At 40.6% G+C, this 27,313-nt stretch overlaps 1 protein-coding gene across 2 annotated transcripts in view; it reads right to left on the bottom strand.

Annotated features, from left to right (window-relative positions):
• Positions 1–10,596: 10,596 nt before the first annotated feature.
• The window catches only part of NPL (N-acetylneuraminate pyruvate lyase), a 53,587-nt gene continuing 36,870 nt past the window's right edge, over positions 10,597–27,313 (bottom strand). For both annotated transcript variants that reach the window (XM_027868660.1, XM_027868661.1), the window contains exons 6-12: positions 26,238–26,313; positions 20,122–20,214; positions 16,370–16,518; positions 16,172–16,218; positions 15,439–15,523; positions 13,558–13,597; positions 10,597–11,475 (exon numbers count right to left, since the gene is read on the bottom strand). In XM_027868660.1, coding sequence (XP_027724461.1) covers positions 11,324–11,475; positions 13,558–13,597; positions 15,439–15,523; positions 16,172–16,218; positions 16,370–16,518; positions 20,122–20,214; positions 26,238–26,313 — 642 coding nt within the window. In that variant the 3' untranslated portion in view covers positions 10,597–11,323. The remainder of the gene's footprint in view (positions 11,476–13,557; positions 13,598–15,438; positions 15,524–16,171; positions 16,219–16,369; positions 16,519–20,121; positions 20,215–26,237; positions 26,314–27,313) is intronic.

Raw genomic sequence — 27,313 nt, 5'->3', positions numbered from 1 at the left:
GCGGAAAGAAAAGTTGCGCGTGCGCTTAAGTGGCATGGGGGCGGGGAACGTGACCAAAGACGCCAAATACGCCGGGGTGGGCGGGGCTCGTTGGAGAGTGAAGCCAATAGGGAGAGCTATCGTCGTGGGTGGGCGGGGCTATCGCTCGGTAGAGCCCGTTATTTCTCTGGAGGCGGGGCCGATGTCCGTTTGTGGCCGCTGCCTCCCTTGGGGGAGGACTTTGGACATCGGACCCGAGTCTCACTGCCGCCACTGAGGCCTTTTTGTTAGCATTAAGATTGCCTTTGATAAGATTGCGTGCCACGTATTGTGCGAAGAGAGGCCAGGATTTTTCGTGGAAAGAACACAGGCCTAGGAAAAGGCCAACCTGGGCACAAGGCCCAGCTCTGCAGCGAATTCATCACGTGACCTTGGGCAAGCTAGGCCTCAGTTTCCTCTGACCACACTGTGGGGGTTGAACCAGATAATCTCCTGGGTTCATGTTTTTTTTTTTTTTTCCCCAAGCTAAAACAGTAACTTTAGGGTGTTAACACCAGAAGGCACGTTAGTGATGAAGTAGGCTACCCTTTCCCTCCCCATTTCTACATGTAAAGAAACTGAGGCATAGATAGGCTTTAGTGACTTGCCAAAGATGCAGAAAAAGGATTCTAATTGTGATCCTTTGGTTCCACATCGAATGTAGTGAACTGCATTAGGACGTCTCCTTGATAGGACTGAATTTTCCCACCTATTTCAAGGGACCAATTCAGTCATATAAAAACATGCCTGTGTTAAGGACTTAACTCTGTGCTGGGAGCTGTTCAGGTGCTTGAGATGGAAAGCCAAGGACAAGATAGTTCCCGCTTTGAGGAGTTTACAGCCTACTGGGAGGGTAAAAACTTGTGCAGAGCTAAGTTAATACAAAAGATACCAAAATAAACATGGACTGATTTTAGTGAAGAGAAAAGGAAGAGCCTCTTGGAGAATATGGCACTTTAAGGTAACCCTTTAAAAGAGGCAGAGGTGAGGGAGACAAGGATTCCAGGAATAAGGGACAGGAGATGGAATATCTTGTACAAGGTGACAGCAAGTAGGCCAAATAACAGGAACATAGAGTTCCTGAGAAGAAGTAAAGTGTAATCAGCCTGGAAAGATAGGTTGGAGATAAACTGTGAAGGGTTTTACTGCTAAATATCTACTAAATACTGTAAACTATTGTGACTGCAATAAAAGGAATAATGTTGTGGAGTCAGTTTATGATACAGACACAAAAACCCCAGCAAAATGCTTTTAAGAATTGTAAACAAGGAAAATAAAATGAAGACAGTGTAAAAAATAATAGCCAACTCTGAGAACAATTATCTTTGCAGATGTCCTATAATTCTTTTTATCAAATCCTATAATCATGATGAACTAATTATATTACAATTTTGAAGAAAATAAATTTATTCACTTATATGAAAGAAGTTTTCACTACAAAAGCTAAATAAATGTACATTACTGTTCACTCTTATTTAGGTTAAAGAGATAGTGATAAGTAAAAAAATATACTTTTCACTTACATTTTTCTTCTAGACATTAGTGTAGGGGAACCCCTGTATTCTGAAGTTTCATAGAATAAACTCTCAGAGGGACCAAAGAAAGGTCGATCTTTTGATTAGCCCCCAATATTGAAACCTATTGCCTTAGGTGCCTGAGTAGTTAATGACAGTATATGTCATAGTTAGTCTTTGCAGACATAGAGGACTGTATACATAGAATATTGCATATTAACATAGATACTTTTGACAAGTTTTTGAATTTTCCCCAATTTTTTCCCTCTTATTCTTTGTTATAAGGGATGACTTCCTATATATTAGGAAATATAAGCAGCATTAAAACAAGAGCTATTAATAAAAATTGTATTTTAAACAATAATATTTTGCATGACTGTGAATGGATCTATTTGGTTAGAAGAGCTGTTTGTTCCTCAAAGAACAGAACTAGGCTCAATGGGTAGAAGTTAGAAAGAGGCAAATTTAGGCTTGATGTCAGAAAAAACTTCCAAATAATTATAACTATCTAAAAATGAAATGAGCTACCTCCAGAAGTGGTAGATTCCCTCTCCTTGGAACTCTTCAAGCAGGGAGAATAAAGTATGATGACTTTTAAGGGATTAGAACAGGGGTCCTTAACCTTTTTTGGTTAGGGCCCTCTTTGGCTGACTGTTGAAGCTTATGGGCCCCTTTCAGAATAAAGTCTTTAAATGCATGAAATAAAATACATAGGATTACAATGGAAACCAATTATATTGAAATACTACTATATTTTTTTAAAGGTCACAAACTCCAGTTAGACTCTGGCCTTTCTGAAGACATCTCCAGTTCCAGCTACACAGCCAAACAAAAAAGGCTTCTCTTAACCACATGGTTAATAGACCAGTACCAGTTCCAGAATGTCAGTGTGAGGTCAAGTTTTTCCAAAGTATTTCTATTACATGTCATGGTGCCACTCTGTGCATATTCCAGTCATCTTACATATGTAAAACATTTTGCAAACCTTAAAGCATTATATAAATGCTAGCTATTAAAGACAATGCAGAATATCATATGATTGAGAAAGATGCAAATCAAGTATGAAGTGAGGTTGAAGATGGAAGACTAAATATTTTTTCTGATCCCTACAACCTCTTAAACCTCTCTAAAACAGAAATTATGTACCAAAGATAAAGCAACTTCAGCTGTTCCCATGCTCTAGAATCCAAAAGAAGAATAAAAAACTGTTCACTCAGCATCCTTCCCCCACCTCCCATGCTACTGGCAGTGAGGCTACTAGGACCCAACACAGACTTGCAACAAAACCTAACTCCAAACTTTGGTTGTCGCTCCCCCCCACCCCAACTCCATTTTCCCAGTGCTTTGGGGACCCTGGATCCAGGTTGCATAAGTTTGCTTGGACTCTGACAGCCAGTCAGTATAGTGGGAGCCCTTCAGAAGCAGAAGCCTGCTGGGGGGCATGACAGACAGTGCCATGGCAGACAATCCTGCACCACCAGACCACAAAGCTCTGTACTCCTAGTGTCAGACCAGAAAACTGAGGAATAGAAAGAATGGGACAGGACGCCAAAACAATATACTATGTGTGTGGACGTACTGTGTAGCATTCTACTAACTCACAGAGAAAGAGCTTGGAATCCAGCTGTGGCCATTTATGTCAATTCAAAGGTCACTCGGGGCAGAGACCTAGGCTTATGAATCATGAATTGCACAGTGTGGGAGGAGGCTGAGTCACTTTGAAATCCAGCCCTCAAAGAAACTACCACCAGAGAGGGCAGAGTCAGAAAGTAAGCAGTAGGTGAAAATAAGGGGAAAAGATGGAAATGAACTTAGGATGAAGAAAACTCAAAGACCATGAACATAAGAAGATAAATCAACAAGGAAAACATTAACAACAGAAGGAAACATTGCTTTTAGATAGAGTAAATTAGTTCAGGCATCTATGAATAAATACTATAAAACAAAGGAAAATGATCCAACACTTAATGAGACAGAAGACCTTGTGGAATGTAAGGAGAACATGGAACCACAACATCCTGGTCTTGAATGGTTCAAAAGAGAAATAAGAAAGCAGAATTTATGGCTTGTATAGCAAAAATAATGGTCAGAATAGGAGAACTAGTATCTGTGATCGCAAGTATCACAAAAGAAACAAAAGAGAGAAAAATAAAGTGGAAATGCAAATATGCAGAAATGAAGGACAATCTAGAAGAAGAAAAGCAAAAACCAATCACATTAAAAGAAAATATGCTCACCATTATGTAAGAAAAACATACTGATCTTGAAGACAGGCCATGTAGAGACCACCTAAAGATCATAAGTCTCCTAGAAGAACACAGTAGGAAAAAAAAATCTTCAATACTATAATGCAGGAAATAATAGAAGAAAACTGCCCAGATTTTCTGAGCATAGAAAATGAAAGAGCAATTGAAAAAATCCACAAATTGGTCACCTCCAGAAAAAAGTCCTAGGCTACAAATTCCAAGACTCAGTAGTTAAATTTGACACTTCAATTCAGAAACAAGTTCTGCAAGTGATCAAGAGAAAGATCTTCAGATACAAAGGAAAAGAAAATTGGATAACACAAGACTATTCTGTACTCACCACAAAACACAGGAAGGAATGGAATAGTGTGTTCTGAAGAGCAGTGGAGCTCAGGATGCAACTTATGGTGACCTACACAATAAATATTGGCTTAACCATAAAATTAAAAGATGGACATTCAATAAGAAAGAGATGTGTGAAACATTCTTCGAAAGAATACCAAATCTGAAGTGATTATTTGCTTCTCAAATACCCCAAACAACAGAAATGCAGGAGGAATGAATAAATGCAGCAATCAAAGAAAGCAACAGCAACAGAGTGACAGTAGAAATGCCAGTATAAGACTTCTTTCTAAATGTTCAAAAGAAAACAGGGGTGTCAGTGGGAGTCCATGAGAAGGAACAGTGAAAAGAAAGGGTTGGGGCATTATGGACAGAATCTGCTATAGGCATAGAGGGACCTTTTTTTTTTTTAAATATCATAAAAAACATCTATCTAAAGCCAAAAGGAAACATCATCTACAACGGGGGATATATTAGAACCTTTTCCAATAAACATGGGAGTGAAGCAATGATGCCTACTGTTTCCACTAATATTTGATATAGTTCTGGAAACACTAGCTGCAACAGTAAGACAAGAGAGAAATTAAAAGCATAGAAATAGATAAAGAGGTGGTAAAGCTATCCCTATTTTGCTGATGATATAATGGTTTACTTGGACAATCCTAGGGAATCAGCAAAGATACTAATTGAGACACTTAATAGCTACAGCAAAATTACAGGCTACAAAAAAAAAAACAACCCTCAAAAATGAACTACAATTCTACATAATAATAACAAAATCCAAGAAACAATAATAGAAGAGGAAATCCCATTCCTAATACCTACAAAATGAATTAAATATTTGGAGATTGACCTACTAAAGCATATAAACAACGTGTACAGATTCAGTTACAAAGTGCTGCTTAAAGAAATAAAGAACAACTTAAATAGCTGGAGGAATATTTAGTGCTCATGGCTAGGGCATGCTAACATAATAAAAACTATAATACTGTCAAAATTAATTTTACACCTTTAATGCTATGCTAATCAAATTACCAAGGATATTTTATAAAACTTGATAGAAATAATAACAAAATATTCTTTTGGAAAAAATAAAAGATCTAGAATATCAAGGGACATGATGAAAAGCAATGGGAATGAAGGAGGAATAGCACTTCCAGATCTTCAACTATATTATGAAGTAACAGTCATCAATACCATCTGGTATTGTTTAAAAAATGGAGATAGATGAATGGAGTAGACTAGACAAGGGAGAGTCAGTAACAGTGGAACCCAATAACATAATGTTTGATAAAGAGAAAACATAAATTACCTAGGAAAAGAATTCCTTATTTGATAAAAACTACTGGGAAAACTGGAAAGAAGTGTGGCAGAAATTAGGCTTAAATCAACATGCTATACTATATTTCATAATATATTTGAAATGGTTATGTGCCCTTAATATTGAAGACCCCATTTAAAAAAATTGGAAGAGAAACAGATTATATACCTCTCAGAGCAATGGGTAGGAGATGTATTTTTAACTATACAAGAAATAGGGGCAATTATAAAAGATAAAATAGATAATTTTCATTACATGAAACTGAAAAGCTTCTGTACAGACAAAATTAACGCACCTAGGATAAGAAGGGAAGGGATAGAATGGGAAAAAAAAATCTTTGTATCAAATTTCTCTGGCAAGGGTTTAGTAGCCAAGATATGTGTAAGCAATATTTATATGTATATATATATAAAATGGTGTATGTATGCTATATATATATGTATATATGTATGTATACATACATGTATATATATGTATATATAATGACTAATAGCCATTCCCTAATAGCTAAGTGGTTACAGGATATGAACAAAGTTCTCAAAAGAAGAATTGCAAAGTGGGGCAGCTAGATGCTGCAGTGGATAGAACACTGGCCCTGGATTCAGGAAGACCTGAGTTCAAATTTGGCCTCAGACACTTGATACTTACTAGCTGTGTGACCCTGAGCAAGTCACTTCACCCCATTGCCTTGAGGAGGGCCGGGAAAGAAAGAAGAAGAATTGCAAAGTACTCACAGTCACATGAAAGACTCCTCTACATCACTAATAATAAAAGAAATGCAAACAAAACCATGAGGTTTTATCTCACATCCCACACAGTGGCAAAAATGACAAAAAAAGTCAATAGTCAATATTAGAAGGATTGTAAAATGATAGACACACTAATACATTGTTGGTAGAGGAGTGAAATGATACAACCATTTTTGGAAGGCAATTTGAAATCATGCAAATAAAATATTCATACCCTTTGAACCAGAGACTCCATTATTGGGCTTATATGCCAAAGAAGTTATTGATAAGAAGAAAATCTCTGTATATACCAAAATATTTACAGCAGCACTTTTTTTAATAGCAAAGAATTGGAAACAAAACAGATGCTCATTGTTATAAGATTGGACCTGGTGGTCTTAACATTGTCATGATCTCCTTAAGGGAGGCTCTAGCTTATAGAATCAATGAATAGAAACCAATTTTATAAGATTGGGCCTGATGGATTTGAGGCCATTGTGACAGTATCCAGTTAAGGAGGCTGTAAGCTTATAGAATGTACTCATGGAAAAATACTGACAATAATATTTTTTGAAGGTTAGTACAACTGTGTCCCCCAAATAATAGTTTGTCTACCACCAGCTTGTTTTTTTCTCACTGATAACAAACCCCTCAAATAATATTTTGTCCTGTCCTCTGACATACAAATTGGCCAGCTCCAGGGAGACCACCCAGAATCAGAGTATAAGAACCCCACTGTCAGAAGGGCACTTTTGAGCACATCCTTCCTTCCAGCAGGAGCACACTTTCCTGTTGTAGTACCCCTTTTCTGTTGAATCGATGTCTCTCTCTGCATTCCCTAAAGCAGTGCTGCCTTTATGTAAGTTATATTCTGTTAGTATATATGCCTGATTTGTATGTAAAGTCTCCTTTTCTCTCTCCTCTTTCCCCTCTTCCCCATTGTTCATAATAAAGCTTTTCACTGAACTGATTCCCATTGTTTTACATGTTATTCTCAGCACCCAAGATCATTAAGGGGTTATTTTCCCCAGGTTTCTGGCTGGCCCCAAGGCTTTTCATTAGACATAAACTAGGTACCCAGACAAGAACTTAACCTATTGACAACTGCACCTACACTGGGGGAGTATGGCACTATGAGCCCAGTTGTAGAAAGCAAGGGCCTTCCGTCTGCTAATTATTTCCTATTTTCCATATATACAGCTTGTTTGTACTTAGCTGTTTGCATGTTGTCTCTCCCATGAGATTGTGAGCTCCTTGAGGGCAGGAACTGTCTTCTGCCTCTTTTTGTATTCCCACTGCTTAGCACAGAGCCGGGCACATAGTGGATGCTTAATAATTAATTGAGATCCTGGCTCATTGGTATGGGTAACTAGTCTCTGCCTTTTTCTCCCTTGAAATTCCTTGGATATGCTTTGTATTTACTTATGTACAAGTTTTATTTCCACCATAAAATTGATGTCCTAGATGGATGGTTTCCTTTTATGCCTCTTACTTCCCTCTCCATAGCCTTGTACACAGAAGGCATGTAATAAGATCATAAGGTTCTAGATGTGGAAGTGGAATAGACTTCAGAGGCCATGCAGTCCAACTCCCTCGTTTTGTAAATGAGGAAACTGAGGCTCAGGGAGGCCAAGTTTGTTAAATCAAAATTCAGACAGGGAGACCGCTTGTGGAAAGTTACCCAAAGTAGGAGATGGAATAACGTTTATAAGGAAGAGGCCGATTTGACCGGATTCAAGAGCATGGAATTTAGGAAGAAAAGCGGTCAAGTGGCATGGAATGAAGAAAGCAACTATGTCAGAGCGGGCTTGAAGTGCCAAGCCGTGAGTTTTGTATTTCCTCTTAGAAGCAACTGGGGCCACTGAAGATTTTTAAGTGAGGAAGTGGTGCTTTGATCTGCATTTTAGGAATATCATTTTGGCATTTGTTGGAGGGGAGACTGGGGATTGAAGACACCAAAGGTAGGGAGATCAATTAGGAGGCTATTGGAGGGGTATTTTGGGGAAAAGGTAGGGATTCTGTGGACAGAGTGGAGGATGGATAAACATCACGGGCATAGACACCTGCTTGCTCCTGAGAAAGAGTAGTCTGGGGTAGCTATATCTCAGCACACGGTGGTGGGGGTGGGGTCTGTGTGGGTGGGAGAGTAGTATTAGAAGAGGGTGCAAGGGAGGGCCACATTATGTGAGGTTTATAACATGCTTTATGCTTTAACAGAGGATAGGCCCCCATGGCTGCAGCACAGATAAGGCTGGATGAGGGTGGGGCTCAGCCATATTCAGCAGCCACGCTCTCTGGTCCTGAGATTTCTGTTTTTCTCCTTCAGAGCCCAAGCTCCAAAAGCAAGCTCTGGCATCATCAACTCTCCCTTATTTCCCAGCCCTGGGGGCTAGTTTTCCAGCTCCTTGGTTCAGTCTGCAACCTTCCCATCCCCCCTTCTCTTCCCACATTCCTCCCTCCCCACCTCTGAGCTAGCGTGGGGGGCTCCGGCTGTGCTCCTCCCTCTCTCCTCCATCCCCCAAGCTCTGGCTTCCCTCCTTTCCCCTCCTGCTCCCCCCCTTCCCTACCTCCCCGCAAGCCCTAGGTGCTGTCTTCGGCTGGCTCAGCACCCTATCCTAGGCTCCTCTGTCCCGACCGTCCTTGGAGCCTAGGACTTCTGGAGATGAGTTTTCCTTCCGCTGCGCTGCACTGCTTGGCTCTCGCCTAGATACTGCATGTTTTAGTTTCATGTAGGTGGCTCTTGCCTTGCCTGCCTCACATTTTAAGCTATTTTTCCACTTGATATTCTAGCCTTCCTTGCCCTTCAGGTCTTCCATGGAGGCACTCCCTCCTGCCACTCACCACCCCATCGTTCTTTATCCTATTCCATTCTTGGCCTATCTTTGCACAAATGCTACAGGGCATCTCCCCAACTTGGTAGAGGCCTTCCTCCATTTTTCTTGTGATCATATTTTGTGATCACTAGTGGGACCCTCCTGTCCCTTTGATATTTTCCCCCAGCTTCACCCCTTTCTCTGATCGTATATGCCCTTGATAGTTCAGAGCCACTTCTCGGGGCCAGTTGGTGTTGGTAACGTGAAGTGGCTTGCTTACCTAGCTCTTTCCTTGCTCTTCGGCTTGACATCTTGACATTCGACTTGGATCTCAGGTCCAACACTTACTAAGCTATATGACTGGGCATGTTAACAAAGTCTCAATTTCCTCACCTGTACAATGAGGATAGTAAGCTCTTACTATTGTTTAAGGTGTAAGCTTCAAAACTCTTTAAATGTCAATTACACTGATTATTTCAGTCTCTTTTTCTCTCATTTTTCACCTTGTTATTACTGTTTAACCACTTCTTTCAGGAGGTGTGCAGAGAAAAATGGAGGCACTGCTGAAGGTTTTGGAACTAGACTAGAAACAGAAACCTAGTGAGAAGTCTTATAGAGGGCTTCTACAGCAGAGTCTATGCCTGATGATGGGAAGGATCGGATATAATTATCAAAGGGCAATAATCATAATAGCTAGCTCTTTAAATTTATATAGCCCTTCAAGGTTTGCAAAGCTGTATACATGTATTATCTCATTTGATCCTCACAACAATCCTGAGGATTGGGTGCCTCATTTTACAGATGAAGAAACTGAGACAGAGGGTTCTTTGATCTCCCCAGTCAGTGTCTGAGGCATTTCAACTCAGGTCTTCTTGCCTCTAAGGCTGGCACTCTACCCACCATCCCATTCAAGTTGCACAGTTACTAGTAAAACCAGATCTAGAACAAATGAAGAAGAATCTAAAAAAAGTTTCAGTACCACTAAAATAAGAGCAATGTGTTCAGTGTGTGGAAAATAAAAGCAACCTCATTGCATGCTCCCTCTTCCTTTCCCCCTCCCCAATTTAAACCTAAAGGCCAAAGAAATCTTGGTCAAAGGGTAGCAGGAATAACTGAATAATCAGTTATTATTTCAGCCTTTTCAGCCAATAGCTCTATTCTTTTCACCCGAGTAAACCTTTTCCCAGGATTGTAAAGGGGATGGTGTTTGTCTTCCCTTGTTAGATTGTCAACTCCTTGTATCTCTGGTGCTTAGCACAGGACTCTGGCACATAGCAGGTATTTAATAAATGTTTATTGACTGACTGACCAGATTTATAATAGGGAAAGTCACTTAATTTCAGTTACCTCATCTGTAAAATGAGAGTGCTCAACTAAATGGCTTCTAAGATCTCTTTCAGCTCTATAATGATGATTCTCAATATTACTGGAAAACATATAGTATAGTCTGGCAGAAGAGATATTGAAGGAGAGGTAAGGAACTGAGGAGAGGAACTAGAAAACAAGACGTGTAGATTGAGAAAGTAATGCCTCCCTTGAGCCTTCTCAATATCTTCTAACAATAGCGACAGATGTCTAATTGGTAGGATTCTTCGTAATAAAGCTCTCACAATATATAGTACTTTAAAAAGTTTATAGAATAACCTATGTGGTAAGTAGAAGAAGTATTGTTATCTCCATTTACAGATAAAGAAAGGGAAGTTGCAATGTAAGTGGCTTCTTTCCCTAAGGCCACAGGAGGCAATCCCAGGAGAGCCAGGGGTGAGGAGCTCCCTTCAGGCAGCAAGGGTTTCAGGCCCTGGCAAGGCAGGTTTAATGAATATTTGCTGACTCTGATTGACTTGAACTCAGGTCTCTGTTGATTCTGGGACCCTTTATACTAGGCTATGCTCCCATTTATGCCATTTTTAAAAAGTTGTGACCTGCCCTTGAATTCCAGCAAATATCAAAAATATCCAATATCACACTGTGAAACCCCAGGAGCTGAGAAACCCTGAGGGAGAGGAAGAAGGATGCAGCACAGAACCTGGCAAGATACTGAGAGAACTCCCTCAGGCAGGTGAGGGGAATCAAGAGTGATGCAATTTTCTCACTACATTTCATCCCATTAGAGTAGATGGAAAAGTCCTCTTTCCTATTCATTTAATAAAATATTACTTTGAGACTCATAGTAGGCTTTAAATACTTGATTGATCAATTGGTATAGGACTCTGCTTTTTAAAAATATTATTTAGTTCAGGCTGATTAAAAAATTCCCTGAGAAATGTAATAGCACAGTGGGTACATCTCATCAAAGACACCCTGGTGTGACCGGTCCCAAGCCTCTCAGTGTTCAATCTGGTTAGTGAAAGCAATGGCTTTCAAGGCTCTTCAGCTTGGCCTCAGCATTAAGAGTAAATTCCTTGGAGGCTTTCTGCAGGGGCAGCCGAGGTGGACCCATTTGGATTCCAGAGACAAGAGTTATGATAGTTTTTGTCTGTGCGACTCCCAGACCTAGGCAAGGAAGGAAAGCAAGCATGATTAATTCCATCATTCTCTATAGAATGTTTTGATGTCGGTTGAGGCAACACCTGGAGTATCATGTTCATTGGATCACGGAGTTAGAGGTGAAAGAGACCTCAAACCATTTAACTTTGCAGATAGGGAAACTGAAGTGCAGAGCATTAAATGACTTGTCTAATGTCACACAGGTGGAATAAGTGACAGAGGAGGGATTTGAATCCAGGTCTTTACAACTTAAACTTAGGCTCTTTTCACTCTTCACCTATTAAGCAGCACACTTGAAGAAGAATACAATGGAAAGCACCCAGTGGACAGAAGACACTGGATACCGTGGCACGTGATTAGCTGAAGGACCCGGAGAAGAGAAGCCGTGGGGGGCATGGCAGCTGTTCTCAAGCATGTGAAGGACTATGATTTGGCTGAGGGACCAGATGACCTCGGAGCTCACTCAATTCTAAGATTCTGTGATTTTAAAGATCATCCTATCATATGTTCAGAGTCAGAATGTCGAGTGGGAGCAGGAGGATAGAAAAAGTAGGTAGTTGCCTTACCAACAAGAAAGGGCGGTTTGAAGAATGTTTTAAATATACATTTTAGATAAATGCACAATTTGTAAATGTTGAGGAAATTCTGCTCTTCACCAAGGAAATATCCTTACTGTTTAAGGAGCACATGTCATAATGAAGATTCAGAGGCCCTAAGGCCTATTCTGATCCTCATCAGTTGCTATTGTCTTCCTCTCAGGAAGTTACTTTATGCACATTTCATCTTTTTATTTACTTTGTGGTGTACACAGTGTTTCTTTCAAACAGAATGCAGGCTTCTTGAGGGGAAAACTTTCATTTTTTAATCATTGTATTTCTGGTACCTAACACAGTGTGTGGCACATAGCAGGTGCTAAATAAAAGCTTACTGAACGAAAGAATGAGAGACTCTGTACATTTTCAAATTCTTGGTAGTGTGCACGGAAGCTTCATCCCAGCTCTGCTTATAGGGGCTCTTTGGGAAGTGAGTGGTGAGAGGGTAGAGAACTGACAAAGAGGGCAGGGTAACTCATGGCATGCTGACAATGGCCCCAGGATGAATGCCATGGAATAACTTTGAGCACACAGAGGGCAGCATGAAGGTGGTAGACATCTCCAAGGTGAGGACACAAGGATTCAATTATCTCTTGGAGATAATAACTTAACCTCTCTCTTGATCTCTAGTCCAACTACCTAATGGAAATCTTGAATTGGATGTGCCATAGATATCATAAACTCTTCTCTTCCCAACAACTTTCCTGTTACTGTCAAGGGTACCACCATTCTTCCAATCATGGAAGTTAACCCTGGTGTCATCCTCAATGCTTTACTTCCTCTCACCCCTCAATATCCAATTAATTTCCAAATCCTGTCAATTCTGCCTTCACAGCCTTTATGCTCTCTTTTCTCTTTTGACACTGCCACCATGCTGAAGCAGGCTCTCATCACCTTATGCCTAGACTATGGCAATAACCTGCTGGTTAGTTTCCCTACATCAAGCCTCTCCCCACGCCAATCTATCCTCCATTCAGCCATAAAGCCTAGGTCTCACCATGTATCCCCACCTCTCCCAATTTAATAAACTCCAGCAGCTCCCTATTACCTTTATAAGAAGACTTTCCTCATCCCCCTCAATGCTAGTGCTCTCCCTCTGTTGATTAGCTCTAGTTTATCCTGTATATATCTTATTTGCACATGGTTGTTTACCCCCATAAGACTATGAGCTCCTTGAAAGCTGGGATATATTTTTTCCCTTTCTTTCTATTCCCAGAGCTTACAGTACTTGGCATATAGTAGATACTTAATAAGCACTCATTGACTTGACAGAGCTGTGAGAGTACAGAGAGGAGCACCAGAGGACTGACTATAACTATTTCCACTTCAAAATTTACCTATAGCTAGTCTTGGGAGTTGTCTTGAGCAGAACAATAATAGGAGGGAAATTCAATGCTTAGTGTTTTACAAACTTCTCAAAAGTCAGGGATGTTATTTTCTATTTCTCTGCCTTTGTAATGTAATACAGGAAATGGAAGAGAGATGTTGTACTTACCCAGTTTGATGACATAGTTCATAAATCTCTGGATGTACAACTAGAAAAAGTATAAAAAACCTATAATTAGTATTAGCAGTGGATGTTAGCTGCCTACAGAAGAAACGTTATCACATTGTTAGCATCCAAAGATTAGAAATTGTACTTGTCTTTACTTTTGAAAGTTAAAGTGAAGAAAAAGAGACTGAGGGAATGGAATGACGAGAGTAGGGTAGAGAGAAAGCTGCCTGCAGAGCCCATAATCACATATATATATATATATATATATATATACACACACATACATATATACACACACATATATGTATATATGTATATATATGTATGTATGTATATATAGTGTTTTTATATTTATATACATAAATATGACTACTATGTAAATAAAAATAAAGCACTTTAAGGTCTGCAAAGTATTTTACAAGTATTATTTCATTTTATCCTCATAACAACGCTGTAAAGTAGGTGCTAATATTATCCTTGTTTTTATAGATGAAGAAATTGAGGCAGATAGAGCTTAAGTGACTTGTCCAGGGTCATATAGCCAGGGGATGTCTGAGGTTGGACTTGAACTTAGGTCCTCTTGATTTCAGCCCCAGTGTTCTATCCACTGGGCCACCTAGCTGCCCCATAATAACTAAATAGTTGATAATTAAAATATTTGGTTATATAGGAGGCATAGTAAAGTTAGAAAACCATGAGGAAAGTGCTGCCAGTGCCTGCAGATGGTGGCTGAATGGCTGTAGCCGACAGCTAGAGTGGTGTAGCTGCCAGATCAGAGCACACAAAATTCTTTTACCAAAAGTACTTTGATACTATGACAGTAACATCATCAGTCCATAGACAGCCTCCCATCCCAGTGGAAAGTCTCCTGAGCTGCTGTGGCAAAAGTGCTTTCTGAAGCTCTCAGGAGTCCTATGAGGAAAGCTACCTTACAGTATAGAGGAGGTGAGCATTCAGAGAAGCCACATGGCTTACCCGTGCTCTCACTGACAGTGAGTGGACAATCTTCTGGCCATGGGCCTCTGACCACTTGGCTAGGCTAGAGTCCTGTACTTAGAGACTCCAACTGCCATTACTGGGCCTCCATGTCAAAAGAAGGCATCAAAGTAAGCCTTCAGTGAATGAACTAAAGATATGCTTTAGAAAATGAGGATTAAGACACTAAAGATGCCACCCTTAGCCTTTGCACATTATACACAGATCTTGCAGAAATCTGTTTTGCCTCTCCTGAAGGTCTCCATGGCTTTGGGATTCTAAAAGTTCTTTCTTTCCTGTTTCTTTGTCCTCTTTAATTTACATAAAGTACTCCACTAGCTTGAGGTTAGGGCTCTTTCTACCTTTCAGGGAAATAAATTTTCTCTACCTAAGCCTGTAGTCTAGCACCTGGACTTGGTTTCTTAGCGGCCATTTAGTCTAAGTTCTTAGTTAGATTGGCTCGGGTTACTAGCTCTGTGTATTTCCCCCAGGTCCTCTTTTACAATTCATCAAATAAACGTCCCTAAGGCAGTGATTTTCTAAGGCCCTGTAATTACTGTTTTACAAAATAAAAAATATTTTACAATATATAGTGAAAAACAAAAGACAATGACTTCCACCAAGAAAAGTTGACTGTTGTTTCCTCAAAGGGGTCTAGTTAGACCTGCAGAAGACACACTGGTTTTGAGGTTTTCAGTTTTATGTAAGACCAGGGAAGAAAGAAAAGATAAACAGAAATCTTTGGAGGTGGGCCAATTCTGCCATTAAGAAAAGAGTAAGTTGAATAGGGAGATAGGAAAGGAAACAGAAAACTGAAAGGGCTAACTAGCACAGGGCTAATGGAAGAGCTTGGATGTGAGGAAGAAATAAAGTCACATTTTATGTCAACAGGAGACAATGCCATACCTGGTAATTCAAAGCTAAGGAAAGGTCCTGGCGCTCAAAAGCTTCCAACATCTGGTTTGTTTTTTTGCCCAGGTAGTTGTAGGTGCTGTCAAGTAAATAAGAAGTACTAATGATTCATTCAGTAACTACAATGAAAAGATGCACCTCTGTTGTTTACAATATCCATTCCACACCTATCTACATAGCTCTGTGACTGTACACACACACACACACACCCCCACACCCACACCCACACCCACCCCCACCCAGGCTACCCAAAAGGGGAAGTTTTATCTTTATTTATTTATTTATTTATTTTTCTATTTTTCTTTTTTTGTTTTATGCAATTGGGGTTAACAGACTTGCCCAGGGTCACACAGCTAGTATGTGACAAATGTTTGGTCTGAGGCCGGATTTGAACTCAGGTCCTCCTGACTTCAGGGCTGGTGCTCCATATACTGCGCCACCTAGCTGCCCCAGGAAGTTTTATCTTTAGAAGCTGTTTTCCTGGGGTTAGCAATTTCTTTAGTTTTCAGTGCCAGCAACAGGGCTAAGAGATACCACAGCGGAGGAAGAGAAAAAGAAAAAGAGAAAGCAAAAAGAGAGAATGGAAAAACCTCAGAAGAGGAAGAGAAGATGGAGTGATAGAGAAGGAAAGAGGTTGGAGGGAGTTGAGGGTTATATAGTGGGACATGATGAGGTGCCATCAATAACTGCCTAGGGTGTCACATAGTGCAAAAGATACAGCATTTACCTGCCAACTGCTCCAGTCGCTCCCATGGCCAGGGCACTCAGCAGTTGCTATTCAGAAAAAAAGGAAAAGCACTTACTTCTATGTAATGACCCTGACAACATCCCTCCTTCACCCTACCCTGACCAAGCAGAATGCCGTGGGAAGCCTGTGAAGCTTGTTTTGGACCTGGGGCTCCTGATGTAGAGGGAGAACAATTACCTCATCCACCCCAAAAAGGAGATCGAATTGCCGTTGGCTGTTCTGATCCACACATTGTCCAAAGTCTAAGAGATCTACATCGCTGAACTTCAGTCCTTGAAAGGTGGGGATTTCATCCTGAATCCCATCCAGCAGCTCTTCAGCACGAACTATTCAGAACAAGGATTGCTCATTAACCCACATCCTTCTAAGTGATGCAAAATCCTTCTATAAAGTCCCATATATCCCCGGCTCTGTTGTCTGGATCCCTCTCTCTTATTGTCAAAGATTAGGGCTGCTCTATTCAGAGTCAGTTGAGAAACCACCGAAACAAGGTCCTGCGGTATTTCCATGTAGAAACAATTTTATAACAGGTATAGTAGTAACAGGCAAAGGAAGAAGCCACGTGCAGGTTCTTTGGATCTAGAAAGACATTCCCAATTCTTCCTCCTGATACCAACATGACCAACATAGTTTTGTTGAACTGTTATTTTTCAGCTTAGGTGGTTAGAAATTGATAGGGTTCTTTCCTGTCCTTAAATATACAATCCAGTGGAAATATTTTCCAATAATGGCAATAGAGAGAGTTGAACAGCCAGCAGTGGCTACAGAAGAGTAACCTTTTACCGTACTTTGGACTTCCCTTTCTAATGTCCAGGGGGCCAGCCTGGTGTTCTGCTAAGTGAGCACCCTGGCCTTCTCTGGAGAAACATGTCCTTTGACCTCTTAATAAAGCGCTCACTCAACCTGAGGCTTCTTGTTGGCCCCCATGCGCATTACCCCTTGCCCATGAGGGGAGCTGCAATATAGAGGCAACAAAAATAACCTACTCAGAAAACTTTAAAGGAAGCAATAACTTCTGACCTCACTCTTTTCTTCCGAAAATGTGATTTGGGACCTTCACAGTTCTACCCTCACAGAAGCTATTCCCCATAGCTACTACTCTACTTCTCAAAGGAGAGGGTGACCACTGACAGGAAGATGAGCTTAGTCCATTTCTGGCCTTATCAAAATAGACAGAGCAGAACTCAGGCGAAGGTAAAATGCCTGTTCAGCACTTTACAAAGTGGTTCATGTTCGGATGTTTTAAATATTAACCTCTTGGAAGAGCATAGCAGGAGTTATGGGTTATTCTTTCATGTTTTAAATACTTGTTAATATGCACTTGAGTCTGGTCTTTTGTGTTTTAAGCATTTCTTTTGTAGCAAAAGGAACTAGCTGTCCTGTTCTACTTCTTCAAAATTTAATTAAAATTTTTTGGTTACATTTTAAGTTCCAAACTGTCTCCTTCCCTCCCTGTCCTCCACTCCCCACCCCCCACTTCCCAGTAGAGAAGGGCACCATTTGACACAGATATATAAATATATGTAAATCCATACTATGCATACTTCTATTTATTAGTTTTTTCTCTGGAAGTGGATAGCATCTTCCTGTATGGGTGCTTTATAGTTAATTTGAGTATTTATAATACTCAGAATAACTTGACTGTTCATAGTTGTTCTTCAAACACTATTGCAGTTACTGTGTACAACATTCTTGGGATTCTACTCATTTCACTCTTCATCACTTCATACTAGTCTTTCCACAGAAGAATTCCATCACAATCATATACCACAACTTGTTAAGCCACTCTCCAACTGATGGGCATCTCCTCAGTTTCCAGTTCTTTGCCATCACAAACAGAACTGCTACAAATATCTTAGAACATATTGGTTATTTTTGTTTTTCCTTGATCTCCTTGGGAAACAGACCTAAGAGTATCATTGCTGGGTCAAAGGGTATACGTGGTTTCATAACTCTTTGGGAATAGCTCCAGATTGCTCTCCAAAATAGCTGGATCAGTTCACAGTTCCACCAATAGTGTATCAGTGTCCCTATTTTCCCCACCCTCTCCAACATTTGTCATTTTCCACTTCTATCACTTTAGCTAATCTGATAGGTATGAGATATCTCAAAGTTGCTTGAGTTTGCATCTCTAATCAATAATGAGCTAGAGTATTTTTTCATATGACTATATATAGCTTTGACTTCTTCATCGAAAAACTGCCTGTTCATATGTTTTGACCATTTATCAACTGGTGAATGATTTGTATTCTTATGAATTTGACAAAGTTTTCTATATATTGGTCCACACTTAATTTCTGCCAGAATGCTTTCCAGTTTTCCCAACAGTTTTTTTTAACCAAATAGTGAATTCTTATTCCCAAAGCTTAAATCTTTATATCGGTCAAGCACAAGGTTACTATGATCATTTACAATATTGTATATTGTATGTCTACTCTGTTCCACTGATCCACCTTTCTGTTTCTTAGCCAGTACCAGATTGTTTTGATAATTACTGCCTTGTAATATAGCTTAAGATCTGGTACTGCTAAACCTCCTTTCTTTACATTTTTTTTCATCAACTCCTTGACCTTTTGTCCTTCCAAATGAATTTTTTTTGGGGGGCTAGGCAATGGGGTTAAGTGACTTGCCCAGGGTCACACAGCTAGTAAGTGTCAAGTGTCTGAGGCCAGATATGAACTCAGGTGCTCCTGACACCAGGGCTGGTGCTCTATCCACTGAGCCACCTAGCTGCCCCCTAAATGAATTCTGTTATTATTTTTTTCTAGCTCAATAAAACAATCTTCTGGTAATTTAATTGAGATGGCATTGAATAAGTAGATTAGTTTAGGCAGAATTGTCCTTTTTATTATACTAGCTCTGCCACTCATGAATAATTAATATTTCTCCAATCATTTAAATCTGACTTATTTGTATAAAAAGTATTTTATAATTATGTTCAGATAATTACTCAGTTTGTCTTGGCAGGTATACTCCCAGGTGTTTTATACTGTCTACAGCTATTTTAAATGGAGTATCTCTTACTATTTCTTATTGCAGGGTTTTTTTTGGTGATATGTAGAAATGCTGATGATTTATGTGGGTTTATTTTATATCCTTCTCCTTTGCTAAAATTATTAATTATTTCAACTAACTTTTTAGTTGATTCTCTAGGATCTTCCAAGTATATCATTATATTATCTGCAAAAAGAGATAGTTTTATTGCTTCATTGCTCATTCTGATTCCTTCAATTTTTTTCTTTCTTTATTGCTATTGTAGCATTTCCAGTAAAATACTGGATAATATTGGTGACAGTGGGCATCCTTGTTTCACTAATGATCTTATTGGAAAGGCTTCTAGCTTATCCCTATTACAAATAATGCTTGTTGATGGTTTTTGGAAGATTTTCTTATCATTTTAAGGAAAAATCCATTTATATCTAATTTTCAAGTGTTTTTTAATAGGAATGAGTGTTGAATTTTGCCAAAAGCTTTTTCTGCATCTCGATATAATCATATGATTTTTGTTACCTTTGTTATTAATGTAGTCAATTACGTTAATAATTTTCCTTATGTTAAACTATACCTGCATTCCTGGTATCCTGACCTTTGTACATTGAGTGTATTTCTAGAAGGAGCTCTGTTAATTCTTTTTGGAGAGACCTTGGACATGAGCCAAACCTAAGCTTTGTTTAAGAGACTGTGTCCAAGGGTGAACTGTGGGGTGGAGGCATAATGAGCCAGGAATAAGGAGGAAAAAGCCTGACCCCCTTTTTTTAGAGGCCAGGCTTCCTCCAAACTGAACCTGATCCGTGATAGTTCAAAGCTGAGATCTCTTAGTGGGAGAAGACATCCAGACCCTTGTCAGTGGGTCATTACAGTAAGAAAAAATGATTAATGGTGGAGAAAGTGAGGGATAGGAGAAGAGAAACAAGACAAGAAGCACTCACTTTTTACTCCGGTCAAAGCAGGAATATGATAGTAATAAAACGGCACCTCAGGGGCAGCAGCAGCCACTTCTTTTAAAAATGCAATCAGGGCATCTGAAAGCAACAGCGATAAAGCAAACTTAAATAATCATAAGCCTTAATGTCAATGAAACCGTTGAAAGGCTGAGGAACACTGGCTAATTGTAATGACCAAAATTGTTTTAGGAGAACAGTAGGAGAGAAAATACTTCCTTCTTTTCTTTCTTTCTTTTTTTTTTTGGTTAGGCAATGGGGTTAAGTGACTTGCCCGGGGTCACACAGCTAGTAGGTGTTATGTGTCTGAGGCTAGATTTGAACTCAGTTCCTCCTGAATCCAGAGCCTATGCTCTATCCACTGCACCACCTACCTGCCCCATTCCTTCTTTTCAATAGAGAGGCAAGGGACTACGGATGTTGAATGTTATATACTGTCATTTGAAGTTGCTAGGTTGGCAGGGTTTGCCTAATTTTAAAAAAAAAGTCTATTTCAAATTTAACATTTTAATTTCAACACTGCCCACTCAACTGTATAAGGGGGAGATTCAGAGAGGGAGAGGCATGTCAGAAAATCATGTATGTGAGTACAAAAGACACAAATAAAACTATATATGTGTAAAACATACATACCCAGGTCTATGTACACATATGTGTGTATATATATATATATATATATATATTTATGTGTGTGTACATAGAAATCTATCTATCTATCCCACCTATGTGAACAAAGAAACAAGTGTAATGTTCACCAAAGTCTTCCTAGGTGTTTCATTAAGTCTTGAAGATGACGCTGGGTCATCAGAAACTATGCCAGTAGAGTATTAGTTTTGGCAGATCCCAATAAGCTACAGTCTTGGACACAGGTTTCTGAAGACTTCTGTCTCTGTCCCCTGAGGATCACAGGTAATCAGAGCTGGAAGAGACTATAGAGGGCACTCAGCCCAACCTCCTCATTTATAAATGAGGAAACAGAGCCAGAGAGGTTAAGTGACTTGCTTGAGCTCATGTAAGTATTAAACGGCAGAGCCTTTCCCGCTCTTCTACCCACTGTGATTCCTCAATACTTGTTGGGTTAGATTGTCCGAGTTTGGGGAAACTTCTTACTAAAGGACTGGCCACTAGGTTACGGATATTTTGGACCATAGCAAATCATGGAGAATCACCTAAGGAACAATAAGGTCCTGGTCTATGTCGTTAGTGCCACTGCTCACAAATTTTCTGGAAGATTTAAGAAATAAAAAGAAGAGTAAGCCCTCCGAGGCAGGGCAGAGAGAAATCCACTAACAATGGTTTCATCGAGTTCTGAAGCAGAAACTTTGGGGCTGCTTCCTCATCGTCACTTTAAGGTCCCATGTCTCTTTTTATAGCATATAACATAACAACATTCCCATTGCCCTGGGCTGCTGGAAAGAGCTGTTGCCGGCCTCAGGACATTTTAGGACACATCCTCTGGCATGTTTTGTAAACCCATTTTGAGAAACCCATTTGGTGGGCCCTGCCTACAGCAGAATGAGACCAAGGATTGGTGACAGAAAAAGACTTGAATTAATACAGTTTCAACTGCCACCTCTGTCCTGATCTAAATCTAAATCTCTAAATCTGCCTCTAAATCTACATCTCTAGTCTAGATTTCTCTGTTGTGTTACCAACATGAAACTCTAACGGTCTATGTGACAACTCTAACTAAACATGTCTCATTTTTCTTTCCCCTCTAAGAAACATTAAGCACCAAGACCTCCGTTGTACTATAAAAATTGAGAATTAATAGTACGATAGTGTCCCCGTCTAAAGTCCTAGCTTCTGTTGAGTAAAGACCTAATCAGGAGCGTGCTTAATGACCCAGAGAAAGCAGCACCAGTGGCTAGATCGTCAGGGGACATTTATGGTGGCGTAAGAGTGGGAATATCTTTTTGTTAAACTCCAAAACAGAGAGGTTTCTCTTTTGTTAACCACTGACCAGGCTACAAGAGGGAGGGAGTTCGCAGTTTACTAAATTCATCCTCTTGAAGGGTGTGGGTGTCTAAAGTAGCATGGACTTCTTTGTTTAGCAATTCTAAAAGGCCTAAGTAAAACGATGCACTTTTGTTTTATACGTGCTGTGCAATCTGGTCTTTGGTTTCACAATTACTATGAAATGTGAGTTGGGAATGTCTTGTCTAATTTAATAGAAAGACTTTGGACAGTCAGAACCCTAGAGTTCAAAGGTCTGGAACTGGGAAGGAGCTTGGAGGCCTTTTGGTCTGACCTTCTCATTCTACAGTTGAGGAAACCGCTAAGGGAGGTGATATTAGTGAAGAACTAGCAAAGGAAGCTGAGGAGCAGATAGGCATGTAGGAGAAGAACTAGGAGAGAGTACTCTTATGAAAACTCAGAGATGAAAGAGGGAGAAGATGGTCAACGGTGTCCGCTGTGGAGAGATCAGGAAGGAAGACTGAGGCTGAGAGGTTACCAGACTTGTCCAAGGTGACACAGTCAAAGTCAGACTGTATCAAAGTCAGGAAACCTCCCTCCAAATAGACATTCATACATTTAATAGTGTGTCTTTCACAGATTTGGGTAAAATTCAAGAGTAAAGTTATTTCACAGCCCATGCTTAGCCATTTGACTTCATTTCTCTCTGGGGCACCATTTTCCTCTCATGTTTGTTACCTTGGGATTATCTGAGAAAACTGAAGCCATTCGCTGTAAGTTGCTGCTTCTCTCCTTCTCTTTACCTCAAAACCCCTTGAGAAGAACCCTCACTCTCTCCTTTCCCTCAGTACCTATTAATAATTCAGTGGTCCTTGTGCTTGCCAAGACAAAGCTCTCTTCGTATGTCCTCGACCCTGTCCTTCCCATCTTCTCCAGCATCCTTCACCATCCTCTCCTTCTAACCTTCAATCTCTCCCTAACTACTGGTTTCTTTCCTTCTGCCTTCAAACATGCCGAAGTCTTCCCTATCCTGAAAAAAAGTCACTAGACCCCACCATTCCCTCAAGCTATTGTCCAACATTTTTTCCTCCATTTCTCTGCCATGCTCCTAGAAAAATACGTACACGCTCATTGCCTCCATGTCCTCTCCTCTCACTCATCAACCCTGTGCAAGCTCATCACTGAACTAAAGCTGTTTTCTCCAAAGTTACCAAAGATCTCTTAATTGCTAAATCTGATGATCTTTTTTCAGTCTTCCTTCCTGATCTCTCTACAGCATGACACTGTTGAGCATCCTCTCCCTCCTGGATAGCTTTCATCTCTGAGTTTTCATAGCAGTACTCTGTCCTAGTTCTCCTCCTACATGTCTGTCTGCTCCTCAGCTTCCTTTGCTAGGTCTTCATTAATATCACCTCCTTTATCTGTGGATATACTTCAAGGCTCTGTCCTAGGCCTTCTTTTCTCTCTTGACCCTCTTGGTGAGCTCATCAGTGCCGCCCCACCACGGGTTTAAATTTTTTGGCTAGGCAATGGGGTTAAGTGACTTGCCCAGGGTCACACAGCTAGTAAGTGTTATGTGTCTGAGGCCAGTTTTGAACTCAGGTCCTCCTGAATCCAGGGTCGGTGCCCCATCTACTGTGCCACCTCGCTGCCCCTACGGGTTTAATTTTTATCTCTGTGTAGATGGCTTCCAGACATATATTCAGCAAGCCTCTCCCCTAAGACAAAGGCTCATCACCAACTGGATATTTCAAAGTGGATGTGCCCAAGCTCAATGTGTCCCAAACAATTCATTCTCTTTTCTTTAAGACCCTCCTATCTACCAAACTTATTTTTTTGAGGCACTACTATTTTTCTATTTTTCCAGACTCAAAATCTTAGTGTTGTCCTCTCTTCCCTCATCCAGTCTGTTGCCAGATCTTGATGTTTCTACTTCCATCACACCTTTCACATTTGACCCCTTCTCTCTCTCCTCACAGGCCACCATTCCGTTTAGGTCTTTATTATCTCTCGCCTGGCCTGTTGTACTGCTCTTCTAACTGGCTTCCCTGACTTCAAGTTTCCCCTTTCTAAACTGCTGTCAAAGGAATCTTTCGAAGCACAGCTGTCGACACAGCCCTCTCCTACTCAATGAATTCCACTGGCTCCCCATTACCTCCAGGATCAAATATGAACTCTTTTGTTTGCAATGTAGAGGCCCTCACAGCCGAGCTCTGACTTATCTTTCTAGTCACTTTATGACTCTTCACGCTCTTTACATGTTTGCCAAACTGGCCTTGCCGTTACTCATACACCACAGTCCATCTCTTGTCTTCATTCCTTTGTACTGGCTGTCCCCAACACCTGGAATGAATTCCCTCCTGACATCTGCCTCTTGAATCCCTAGTGACTTTCAAAGCATGGTTCAAGGGCTACCATCAACATAAAGTCTTCACTGGTCCTCTGGCTGCTAGTGCCTCCCCACCCCCACCAATACCTTTTTTGTTTTGGGCATATATATAAATGTATGCATATATGTGTGTGTGTATACACACATGCTACATACATGTATGTTTTGAGCTTTCCTGCATGTGTTGTCTTCCCCAATTAGACTGTGAGTTCTTTGAGAGCCAGGATTATCTTCTTTTTCTACTTGTGTCACCAGAGCTTAGTAACATGCTTGGTGTATGCTAAATACAAGCTATTCATTCATCTATTCATTTGGAGTCAGAAGACCTGGGCTTAGGTTTCAGTTTCAACTTTACTAGCTGTGCATCCAAGGACAAAACAGCTAATGTCTCTGAGCCTTACTATCTTAGTCTATAAAACAGGGATAATACTACTCATGCTACTTTCCCCAACAGAGCGTTGTGAAGAAAGTGCTTTGTTTTGAGAGGCAGCATGGTAGAGGAGATAAAGAGTTGGACTGGGAGTCAGAAACGTCAAGGAGACTTACTAGCTTTGTCACTATGAGCCATTACTTTCTTCAACTGTAAAATGGAGAATCTACTATCTGTAGCATCCACTTCACAGGGTTATTCTGAGACTCCAAAGAAACAATGTATACTGCGTGGTTTGCAAACTTTAAAGATCACGGGAAGAAACTCAAGCTAATCTTGCCATGATTTTTAAAAAATGCTTCAAATCACTAATAATTAGAAAAATACAAATTAAAGTAACTTTGAGGTCCTACCTCAGACAGAACAGGAAAATGCTGAATGCTGGAAGGGGTGCAGGAAACGGGCACATTGCTACACTATTGGAGGAGCTGTGAATTGGTCCAGCCATTCTGGAAAGCACTTTGGAACTATGCTCAAAAAATCACTCAACTGTAGTTGTGCAGATGACTGTTTTCATTAAAGTTCAAGGCTTTACATTTCTCCTCCTTAGATATGGACTGTTTTCTCCTGAGACCATCACTGGGCATCCTGAATCTATGACAGTTTGTACCTGGCATTCTTTCCCAACTTCATTTTGCCTTCACAACCTGTCTTGCATAGGCTCCCTTTCATTGCCTCACATATCCACCATCTCAGTAGCCTACTACGGCAGTAGCCTTCTACTTGGTCTTCCCCGCCTCAAGTCTCTCCCCACTCAAAATCATCCTCCACTCAGCTGCCAAAGCTATTTTCCTAAAGAACACGTCTGACTGTGTCACCCACTCCCCCTCAACAAACGCCACTGGCTCCCAAATACCTTCAGGTTCAAGCGTGGAATCCTGTACCTGACATTTAAAGCCCTTTATAATCTGGCCTCCTTCTACCTTGCCTTTCTGGCCTCCTGCCTGTTCCTTGCACAAGCCCCTCGGACTTACCCCCGTGTCTGCGTTCCAGCACTGGCTGCCCCTCAAGCCCCTCCTGCCCAACACCACCTTCTTCAGGAGGCCTTGCCCAGACCTTCCCACTGGTCCTCCTTCTAGCTCCCCTTTTCTTTCAGATTCCCTTTCATTTATACCGTATATATCGTGAATATTGTTATTTGAATGTTGTCTCCCCTATTAGAATGTGAGTTACTTGAGGGCAGGGAATGTGTTTCTGCCTTTCTTTGTATCGAGGGCAACGCCTAGCACCTAGGAAAGCAATGAACGAATGTGAGAATACTGACTGCCTAACTGCAAATGGGATAATTGTGTCATCTATGTCTTCATCCAGAAGGGAGGGTGGAAGTGGGCCATGCTGACCTGGAGACCTTAGGCTCAGTCTACTCACCTTTGTTCACAGGTTTGAAAAAGAAAGGGGCTATGACAGCAATACCATCAGCTCCTATTTCTGCTGCATGCTGAGCCTTGAAAGGGAGGAAGGAATAAAACGTGTTCAGGCTGGTCATGATCATCTATTTACTGGTCATGATCATCTATTTACTTATATTGTAAAAATTGTATTCACGTACACTAGTGTTCTTAAATGAAAAGATTTAAGGGGGTCCGTGAATTTGGGTGGGAAAAATTTTACATTTCAATTTTTGGTAAACTTTTATTTCCTTTGTAGTGCTATGTATTTTATTTTATGCACTTAAAAGCATTATTCTGAGAAAGGATCCATGACACATGAAACCTGCTTTAACAGGTACTACCAACAAAAATCCTAAAACCCTCAAACAATGATTTGCCAATGAAAACTACTGGTTGCACTGAGTGTTTTATGGTGGTCTCATCTTCTGAAGGCTTTTCTTTAGTTCCTTGATGGAAGAGACTCTTTTTCTGTCTTTATAGGCTCAGTTGCCCAGTGCCGTGTCGTCTTCATGGCAGATACAGAGAGAAGCCAGAGAAAGAGACATGGCTGTGGGGAGGTCCAGGGCTCATTGGGAGAATCAGTACCCTTTCAGATTTCTCTGGCCAGTGTAACCGCTGATGTTCTGCAGAGAACAGGGGCTGCTGTTGTTTATCCTTTGTTCTTGAAGAGGACTATGACATCAGGAAGGTGATATCATGACATGCAAGTGAATTGGATTTAAGTGAGGGTTGTGCAAAGCCACCAGCCTCACTTTCTCCTCCGGAACCATCTGGGTCCAGTGGCCAGATATAGATCAGGACGACTGGAGACGGCCCCAGATGCATTGGGCGACCTTGGCCTTTACAAGCTAAGGTCTTTAACACTGATGTTCCGCAGAGAATGGGTGGTGGAGCAAGGCTAGAAGTTTCCATCTAGGTGGGGCAGTGTGGATAGAGCACTGGGCCTGGAGTTAGGAAGATCTGAATTCAAATGCAGCTGAAGCACTTTCCGGTGGTGTGACCCTGGGCAAGTCTCTTAATCACTGTCTTCCTCAGTTTCCTTTTGCATAGGCA

This window comes from Vombatus ursinus, unplaced genomic scaffold (assembly GCF_900497805.2).
Source record: "Vombatus ursinus unplaced genomic scaffold, bare-nosed wombat genome assembly UNPS02014789.1, whole genome shotgun sequence".
Taxonomy (NCBI): Eukaryota; Metazoa; Chordata; class Mammalia; order Diprotodontia; family Vombatidae; genus Vombatus; species Vombatus ursinus.
Note: the sequence above shows the minus strand (reverse complement) of the source record. Positions and strands in the feature narration are given on the sequence as shown.